The sequence below is a fragment of the Talpa occidentalis genome, unplaced genomic scaffold, assembly GCF_014898055.3.
Source record: "Talpa occidentalis isolate TD23 unplaced genomic scaffold, MPIMG_talOcc4v2.1 talOcc4.8, whole genome shotgun sequence".
In the NCBI taxonomy this organism is placed as follows: Eukaryota; Metazoa; Chordata; class Mammalia; order Eulipotyphla; family Talpidae; genus Talpa; species Talpa occidentalis.
In genome coordinates this window covers 75,096,199-75,106,165 of record NW_023605194.1, presented here as the reverse complement: position 1 = coordinate 75,106,165, position 9,967 = coordinate 75,096,199, and the positions used below count along the sequence as shown (strand labels likewise).

The window sequence follows — 9,967 nt, the reverse complement described above, 5'->3', positions numbered from 1 at the left end:
ACTTTCACGGGGACTACAACTGAGATGAGAAAGCATTCATTGTAAAAAAAAATGAAGAACAATGTAAAATACATAAAAAAATAAATAAAATTTAAAAATATACCCTGCTTCCTAGGAACCCGTCGTTTTCTTCCCCTATGACAAGGAAAACTTTCAGACACCTATTTTGTACTGCAAAGTACTGGTGTGATTGCTTTTTGCGCCACAGAGATGGGGAGGGGAGCCAGGTGGAGGCCACAGCCAGAGCCTGGGAACCGGGACTTGCAAGGCTCCCAGCCTGGGAGTGGGGGCTCGAAGCCTCCTTTGAGGAGGTTGTTTCCCTCCAGTGTGGGGGCAGGAGAGAATCAGAAAGGCAGAGGGCAGACCTGTCTGACTCAGGCAGGCTGGGTAGAAAAGACCTGGCGGGCCTTGAGACAATCACACACAGGGGGAAGTTCTTTTTAAAAAAATTTTTTTTTGAGTGAGCATTCAAAGTTCTGAGGTTTGGTGCTCTCTGTCCTCCTTGTACCATCTTACAAGTTCCTGTTCACACACAATCCCTATTGGCACCGATGACTCGGGAGAGGTCCAGAGAACCTCTCTTCCTCCCATCCCAGCCACCACTGCGATGGAGCAATGGGTCTTTTTCCCATGAGGAATCCTACTTCTCACTCAGACTCGACCCATTAGGAGAAATGGACAGACACCTGGGTCCCGGGTCTCCAACCAGCTGCCTCTGAGCCACCTCCGCTTCCTGCCAGGTCAGGTACTTGGAGGGAAGGCAGTGAGGACCTGGAACGACAGGGGTCTCAGCAGGACCAGCCAGGACCAGCCCGCAGCCCTGGGGGACCCGTGAGAGCCTGGGCACACAGGGTGGGGGCCAGCAGCTCAGGGAGAGGCGGGAGAGGGTCGTGGAGGTAAGGACGTCCAGCTGGGAACTCACTTGCTGTGGAAAGCGAGTCGGAAGCTCTTCCTCACTCCCTCGTAGTAGTCTTAGTGGCCCCTGGTCTTTGTACTTTCCCAAGATGCAAAGAGGATTTCAGAAGATTGTTAGGGGGAAGAAGGCAAGGGAGTTAGAAACAAATTTTGAACAATCTCCAAAGTTTGGGACCCTTTGGTAGACCCAGGAGGTGAATTATCTGCTTCTGGGACAAGTGCACAACCAGCAGGAGTGGGAGGGACCTTTTCCAGAAGAGCCCTGGAGCAAGAGAGCCAACAGCCAGGGGCCACTGAGGGCAGGTCTTCAGGGGACAGGGACTGTGGGGCAGAACGGCCTGGAGGGGCCCTCCTACCCCATTCTAGCTCCATTCTGGGAGTAACACCTAGAGCAGAGGTTCTCAAAATGCAAAAGTCAGACCATCTCTGTTAACATCACCTGGCAGGCATATGTGACAACAGCCTGTCCCCTCTGTCTCCTCTGCCACCCACAGAATCAGTGTGGGGAGGCCGGAGATCCACACATGTTTCTGAAAGCACCAGCTTCAGAACTTGCTAAAAAATAATAATAATAATCAAAACATTATTAAACTCAGAGTCTCATAAAATTCTAAATGCTTCAGAATCTCAGCGTGAACCATCACAACCCCCACTATCCTGCCCATCTCTAATCACATTCCTCACAGACCACAGCACACCTGGCCAGCTCAGGGAACAGGCATGAACATGTTTTTTTTTCTCAGTAAGAGCTGAGCAGCATTTCCTGTGCCCCATGCTTCATTAGCACATTGGTGGTGTCGCTTCCTGCCACTGACTCTCTGTTTCCATTCTAGCAAAGTATTTCCTCTTTTCTTTCTGTTTTGGGGGTGGGTGGGAGGGAAGATGAGGTTCTCACGGAGCCTCCCTCAGACTTCTTGCCGGGCTCCCCCTCTGTGTCCCTGCACTTCCAGGAGAGGCAGACACCACGCCAGCTGCCTGGGCAACCTCACCTGGGAGCACCGTGCCTGGGTGAGCTCTCAACCCCTGCATGGGCCACAGCCAGGTAGAACCAATTTGTATTTTGGATCAACCCAGACAGATATTGCAGGGGTAGACATGAGGTAGGGAGTTTGTTGGAGAAAAGAAAGGTGAAAAAAAAAATTTTGGTTGTGCCTCTCGGGATTTTAGGTAAAACACAAACCAATTTTGCCTTTTCTCCTGGGAGTAAACAACTTAAGGAAAGCCAGGAAAAGTGGCAGACATGCTGACTGGCCGGTTACGATTAAGAGAAGACATTGAAGGAGAAGCTGATTGAAGCCAGAGAGCATCTCAGTGGTGGCCACGGCATTGGTGGCCACGGCAATGACGCCCACCGGAACACCATCGGCAGGGAGAGGGGAGACCTCAGGAGCAGACAACAGCACGAAGAGGTGAGTGGCTGGGTGGCGAGATCCACCCTCCCCTGGTTAGACAAAGGGCCCCCTGCTTGCCCTGCTGGATTCCTGCCCCAGCCAGGCTGCCACTCCTCACTCAAACCACCAAACTCCAGGCTCCAAGGAGTTCTCAAGACTGCTAGGAAGGAAGCCATTGAGGAGAAAAGGGAGTTGTTTGTGGACACAACCCAGGAACTCCTTAGAGTCAGCTGCCTGGCCTGGAGAGTCCTCGCACCTTGGGCCCTGGTGGCCGTTCTCAATAGTTCCTCTCTCAGGTCACAACAACCACTCCTCAAAAGAAAACTAGGTCCCACCATGTTGGAAACAAAAGATCCACTTTTTTAAAGATGTATTTTTAGGTCCTAGAAATTTGCTATGAATGAAAAATGTCATTGTGGATGTGATCAAGATAAGTCTTTAAGGCACAAAATCTCACAGAACTAATAGTGGGTATAAATTTTACTGCTAGAACTTTCAATATCATACTAACAAAAGACAAAAAAGTCCATCAGCGGCTGAAACTTTGGGATCTAGATCTAGATCTCAGCTAATAGTACAGCTCAATGATGAAAAGTTTAAAACCACTACAGTTTAGGAAAATAAATGTTTGTATTACTGTGATAAACACATGTCACCTACAGGCAGACAGGAACATTGATGAGGAATGAATTCATAAAGTTGTCAGAATCTTGAAGTCCCCCAAAAAAAACTATTTCCACATGTACTCATTTATTTTTTTTAAAGATTTATTTTTATTTATTTATACAAGTACTGGGTACAGTCAGAAGCACGGGAGGGTGAGAGAATTCACCAGAGCCAGAGCGGGGAGCAGAGCAGGCAGAAGGACCGAAGTACACTGCTGAGGGGAGCAGCGGGCGGCAGGAGAGGTCTGCGCACCACGTGGGACCCTCCTCTGGGACCGGGGAGCAGCCGGGGATCGAACCGGCGCTGCAGAGACTCCAGGCAACTTCACAACCCAGCGCTCAATCGCTGCGCCACTGGGGAGGCCCCAGTGTACTCACTTATTAATCCACTCATTCATTGAACAAATCCCCATCAGTCACCTACTCAGCACCAGGCACTGCTCCAGGCACCAGTGAACAGGACAGACAGCTCATAACCTTGTGGAGTTTAAAGTCAAGTGGGGCAGTCAAATATAAACAGGTCAATGAACAAACAGGTAGAATAACGTCCAGCAGTCCTAAGCGCTATGAGCAGAGTAAGGGAGTAACAAGGAGTAGTCAGTAACAGGGTGAGAGTAACAGGGTGTAGTCAGAAAGGAACTGTCTGGAAAAGTGACATTTCAGAAGAAACCCAAATGAAATGAGAATCTGAGCCAGGCAGACAGCTGGGAGAGGTAGCGCAGGCTTGACAAGGCTGTGCTTTGCACAGCGAGAAACAGCATGGAGGCTGGCAGGCAGAGCGAGGGAAAGTGGTAGGAAATGAGGTCAGAAGGTGGGCAGAGACCAGACCATAAGGTGCTGTGAAGCCCTCGCTGAGTGGGGAGAGGAAATCATGGTGGTCACAAATAGAGGGACATAATCTGATTTACTGTGCAGAGATGCTGACATGCATGACATTAGTATGTTGGGGCCGGGAGGGTAAGCCCCGAGGTCTGCGTGGAGTACACAGTGGCCTGCACCAGGGTGGCAGCAGTGGGGAGAGCAAGAGATGACTGCATTAGGGACAGGTGTCTAGGTTTGAACAGACAGAATCTGCTGGTTGGCTAGAAATGGGGCATGAAAGAAAGAGCAGTCAAGGATGACGCGAAAGCTTTTGACTGAGCTACTCCATAATGGAAAACGCCGGAGGAAGAGCAGGCCTGTGCGGGGAGAACAGGAGTTCTGCTTGGGACAGATTTGTTTTGAGATTTCTCTTAGGCAGGCGAGGGGAAATGTCCAGTATAAGTTGGGTAAACAAGGCTGGATCTCGGGAGAAAACCTTCCCTAGAGGACCTGCTTTCTAATATTTGGGGGTAGCAAGTCTACTCGTGATTCCTGCTGTCACCTCATGGCCTGCTTTCTGTTACATCAGCAGTAAGGCCAGCCGTGCCAGGAGCCACAAGTGGCACAGAGCTCCACGTGCATTTGCCTCGTTAAGTGCCACACACTGGAAGTGTGGCTGCAGACCAGCTCCACGAGTTAATAGTGCCAGTGCACACTCTGGACTATCCAGAGTCACTTCCGAACTGTAAATTGGGTGATCATCTCCTCCACATAAGACAGGAAATGCAGGAGCAGGGACAAGGGGGGAGCTGGGAAGATGGACTTGAATTTGCAAGCTTGGCGGACAGTGTGGTGCAGCTGAAAGAGGACAGTCTTGGGACCCACACAGACCCCGATTCACGTTTTGTCTCCGCTCCTCCCCACTGTGTGCAATTTGCCATGTTACTTTCTGAGTCTCCATCTCAAGTTCCGGGGTCATCATGAGAGACTGGATTGTTGTAAGACTAAGTAAGTTTCACATGTCAACCCCTAGCTTCCCATAGGCGTGCAAAAGGGTCCTTCCTGGGGTCACTCCCCTCCACCCTGGGTCACCATTCAGTGACTGCTTCCATCACACAGCTCACCCACCTCTGCTTTCCCTCTGGAAGCCGGAAGGAAGCGTCTTCTCCAGCCTCCCATGGGTCATGGCACTTGACTTTCCTCCTAGATATACAGACTGGAGCAGCATCTCTTCTGTGTTTGCGGGATTCCTCGTCATCCTCCTGCTCATCACAATTTTCTGTATCCTGTGGAACTGGAATAAATGGAAGAAGCGTGAGTCCCTCACCTGCCCAACATGGAGACATGCTAGGACCAATATGTGGCCTGATATCACAGCCCAGTGTATTCTCTAAACTCTTGCACCCGGGCGCGCCCTGTACAGATCCAGCACACCAGTCACCGCCTTGCTCCAGATCCTGAGCTTTGGCTCCAATGGGCTCCATGCTAGTTGGGGTTCCATTTTGGAGGTGACTGCCCCGGTGGCCCCTGAGCCGTTTCCCCTTTCTGCTCCTCCCCATCCATTTACCTCATGTGGAAGAGGTAAAGTCTGAAATGTATTTGTGATACATGTGAGGGTGAGGAATAGTTTCGGGAACCATCTCAGCCCCCAAGAGGGCCCACATTCTCTGCAGTAGCTGTGTGGTGACCCTCACCTGTCTCCTCGCCTTGCAGGGCAAGTTCCTTACCTCCGAGTCACAGTCTTGCCCTTGCTGAGTCTGCCTCGACCCAGACAACGAGCCAAAAATATCTATGACCACTTGCCCCGGAGGCAGGAAGAGCTGAGTAAGTTGTCCGTTCTGATCCATGGAGTACAGACCAACGGAAATTCTTCCCCAGAGTGCACCTTGCACCACTTGGAAGTACTTTCTCTAAGCTCTCAGGCCTTAGGCAAGCTCGGAAGATGGGACAGATTGATTGCAAGACAGAAATCCGGTGGGAGGTGTAGAGAGCTTTTAAAAGGGTGCAGGGGGCCGTCAAGGTTTGGGGTTTTGTTTTTTCTTGATGTTAAGGTAGCAGAGGGAAAGATGGGAGTGTCTAAGGATGGGGGAGACATGCAGAAGGAGAACACGGGTGCCATCATTGCAGGCTGGGAGACTTCTCCCCAGGAACCTCCTTCCTGCCTCTCCAAACCCTGTGCTAGTGTCTAGGGCGCCACAGAGGCTGAGGGGGGCCAGATCTCAGCGCATCATCCTGTAGCTCTGATGCAAATACCATTTGCCACATACCCACCCCACCACAAGGTAGGAGGTTTGGGACTGAAGCACACACTAGCCAACCAGCTGCAGCACTTGTCTTCTGTCCTTCCAGGGAGACGCCCACCAAGGAGTGTCCGTATTTTCAGTACCGCGAGCCTCCTATCCAGAAGCGCCAACAGTCCCCCCTCTGAGGGTGTGGTAAGAGTGATGTGGAATGTCGGACCCCTTGGGAGAAAGGACATGCCTCTGGCAGATGAACTGAGATGAAAAAGAGCTGGGCCTCAGAGTTAGTTTTACCACAAATTGTCCTGTGGCATTTGCTCTGCATCCTATTAATAAATTGGGGAGACTAAGCTCAGGTCCTCCTGAATTCCCCAAGGAGGAAAATCCAGAAAGAGAAGAGCAAGCACTTGGGACTTTAAGAAAGGCACCAGGGCACATGTGTCCAAGGACCTGAAGTTAGAACTGAAATGATAGTTTCAACAAACATGATCTTATCCAAATGAGGATTGATCGCCCCCACCGAAGCGATCACCTGGGAGGGGACACAAATATCCCGACAATGCTGTAACTCCCACTTTGGGAATTACTTCTGGGGCCTGTGTCGATTTGTTTCAATCATCCCTGGTGGCAGAAACAGTGACAAGGCGTTCAGTGTGGAACTGGTACAGAAAGAGTCTGATCACCCGGGACATCCGCTGAGGTTGCCAGGGAGTGATACCACTCATGGCAACCACCCACCCATGTGTCTTATGACCCGCTTCTGAAGGCAGCCCCCTAGCAGGAGTCCCACAGGGTGTGGAGCAGGAGCACCAGGGGTGGTAGAGGGACACTGTTGGAGCTTGGGGTGCTTATTTCCACAATCAGTTCCCATGTGCTGTGAAGGAATCAGTCCTGGGGCTGTGTGGTCCTCTCAAGCACAAGCCGCCCTGGGCAGCTGGGGGCTGGGGTAGACGACCTTGGTGACCCAGAGGCTTGGGCTCCCCTGTGGTGCAGCCACCTCCATGTAGCCACCTTTGCCTCCCCCTCCCCCAGATGCCCCATCCCCGGGCTCTGCTCTGGCCTCTGAGACTTCCCAGGGCAGGAAGTCTGAAAGAAGGATGAAGGGCGGGGAAGAGGAAGCTTCCTTGCCAAAGCGGTTTCAGGACTTCCTTGGCCCTGAGGGATCTGGCATTTAGAGCCGAGATCCCAAACTGACTTAAACCCACAAATATGTTTGTCTTGGGCCCCTTAGTGTTTGAAGAACAGTTTAAACCATTGCCAACATATGAAACTCTAAAAGATTTCAAATGAAAGTTCAGATGTGTAGCTTTTCTTAAAAATTCAAAAGTTCTGGAAACATTGGACCAGCATCCCTAAATGGCCCCGAGTCTACATGTCAGCTGCCCCTTTAATAATCACAGCTAGTGTTTTTTAATGTTTTCTCTGAGCCAGGCGCTATTCTACACACTTGATACATAGCAATCCATTTGCTCCTCATGAAAACATCATGCCGTAGATGTTATGATTATCCCCATTTTGTAAGTTAAGAAACTGAAGCAGAGAGATTAGGGAACTTGTCCAAACTCAGTAGTGATCTGGGATTTGCAGCTTCAGTGTGTGCCTAAGCTTCTGCCTTTTCCCCTATACTACAATGTGTTGCCTCTCAACATGCTCGGAGCGGGTGGCCTCTTGGAGTTTATAATACTTGCCCTGACTCCTACACTGAATATCCACTTTGTGGCCAAAACCAGTTGTCATATATCATCACTGTTTCTTTCCTTAAACTCAGTCCATTTCAGTTATATCTACTTAGCAGCTAAAGCCTTGCAGTTTGCGATTCCCCGTTCAGAGCCTTTCGCCAAGGTTGAGACCTGAGTGAAGGAATTATATTGGCGTGAAAGAACAAAGGCTCTGTCCTTACATATGTTTCCATCCCATCACTGGCTTCCTCTTCTGGTTTGTAGGCCTCCCCAGTGGACAGTGGCCTCCAGCTGCACGGAACCCAGGCTCCTACAATGGAACATGCAGTGGGCATCTATGACAGTACCACAGAGCCCCAGATGTGTGGCAACCTCTGTCCCTCAGCACACAACATCAACGTCAGAGCTTCCAGAGACTGCTCGAGCAGTTCTTCAGAGGACTCGAGAGATTATGTCAATGTCCCCACAGCAGAAGAGCTTGCTGAGTCTCTGGCTTCTACTGGAAGCGCCCCTGAAAGCCTCTCTGTCCTCCCAAGTGCCCAGGAGCTGGAGTTTACTGAGGAAAGAGACTGGGACTGTGAGAATGGCCTTGACCACACTGGTCTTTGGTGTCTGGAAATTGGGTACAGTGACCCACTCAGTGATGGGGAAGGCTCTTCTCAGAACTCAAACGACTACGTCAACATAGCAGGGGTGGATCTTGGAGTCATCCAGGAGCAGCAGCCCTGGGTCACTTTCCAGCAGCGCAGAGATTATGAGAATGTCCCACCAGCAGATCCTCATGGAAGCCAGCAGCAGGCGGAGGAAGTGACATTCTCAAACACTGAGCCTGTAGCAGGCCGGACAGATATTCCAGAGACCCATGCCCAACTTGTAACACAACAGGGTGAGTCCCTGGCTTTAGGAGATCATGTGAACTGCCAGCCATCTGCGCAGGGAGACCATAGTGCTGGGAACCTTGGAGAAGAGATGTCAAATGAAGGTTCTAATGACTATGAGAACCTGCCAGTCACCAAGTTAGGAGACAAGGACGCCAAAGAGGGGTCTGACACCCGGTTCCTTCCTCATGAATCAACATCCAGTCACCAGCTGGAAAGCCACATGGAATGGCCTAGTGAAGACCCTTGACCAACCTTCTATTTTGCAGGATTTGTTCAGTTGCGCCAAAAGAGGCTGAGATATGTAGGGAGTGAAGAGATGCACAGAAGCAGAGGGAAGGAATTCTTCTCAAGCAGGATGCTGTTGTCCCTCCTGCCAACCTAAAAACTGTTTGCTGAAAGTGCCTTAGGACCACTTGGGACGGAGGGGGATAGAAGGGTGCTGTAGTGCACAGTGGACATATGAAGTAGTCTAAAATCAATCTCTATCCTAACATCAACAGGCTACAAAGCAGGTATACACATTTACTTTATAATCCAGGCAGAGGTCAAGAGGAAGGGGGAAATGTGAATGAAGGAGGAAAGCAGTTTCTAGTTTTAAAATAATGTGGATGATCAAATGCTGGTGAAGATGCAGAATAGGAAGACCTCTCACTCCTTGCTGATGGGATGGCAAAGCATAACATCCACTTTGCAAAACTGGAAGTTTATATAAATTTACACTTATTATGTAACCCAGCCATTCCATCATTAGGTATTTATTCAAGTGAACTGAAAACCTGTCTTCTCACAAAAGCAAAACCTGACTGCTTACAGCATTTTATTCACAATTGCGAAAATCTCCGATGTCCTTCGACAGGTGAACGGATAAACAATGGCATATCCATAGATGGGCTGGCCACACACTGCAGGGAAAATGAACCAGCTTTCCGTTCCTGTAACTGCATGAACAAGGCTTGTTAAGTTTGCTAAGTGCAAGAAATTAGACCTAAAAGCCCACATATTGTATCATCTCATTTATATTATATTTTGGAAAAGATGAAACTCTAGGAAGGAAAACAGATCAGTGGTTGCAGGGTAAAGGAGAGGAGGGAACTTTTGAGGTGATAGCTTTTCTGGAAGGTACTGAGGTGGTAGATATATTGATTCTGTACTTGCCAACACACACACACTGTATAGAATAAAGAGTGGCTTTTATTGCATGGGAATTTGAAAAACAGGGAAACCCATGGTGGAATGCAGATTGTAACAAACGATCTCACGTATAGCGATGTATGGCATAGCCTCCTGTATGGCATAGCCTCCCGTGGGGGATGGAGGGAAGTAAGGGAGAAAGAAGCTCACCTAAGTAACTTTGGGAAGCAAGGTTTTTAGTTGAAACTCTAAGATACAGACACA

At 49.7% G+C, this 9,967-nt stretch overlaps 1 protein-coding gene across 1 annotated transcript; it reads left to right on the top strand.

Annotated features, from left to right (window-relative positions):
• Positions 1–2,072: 2,072 nt before the first annotated feature.
• On the top strand, positions 2,073–9,291 carry LAX1 (lymphocyte transmembrane adaptor 1). Its single transcript, XM_054690145.1, has 5 exons — positions 2,073–2,324; positions 4,980–5,086; positions 5,486–5,596; positions 6,122–6,207; positions 7,956–9,291. Exons 1-5 carry the CDS (start codon positions 2,257–2,259, stop codon positions 8,817–8,819), a joined length of 1,236 nt encoding a protein of 411 aa, XP_054546120.1. The 5' UTR covers positions 2,073–2,256; the 3' UTR covers positions 8,820–9,291.
• The last annotated feature ends 676 nt before the right edge of the window (positions 9,292–9,967 follow it).

Excerpts from the sequence above, each read along its gene's own strand:
- LAX1 (XM_054690145.1), top strand. The coding sequence starts at position 2,257 with ATGACGCCCACCGGAACACCATCGGCAGGGAGAGGGGAGACCTCAGGA. Across the intron at positions 2,325-4,979 it reads GCAGACAACAGCACGAAGAG|ATATACAGACTGGAGCAGCA; the intron begins GTGAGTGGCTGG and ends CTTTCCTCCTAG. Across the intron at positions 5,087-5,485 it reads CTGGAATAAATGGAAGAAGC|GGCAAGTTCCTTACCTCCGA; the intron begins GTGAGTCCCTCA and ends CTCGCCTTGCAG.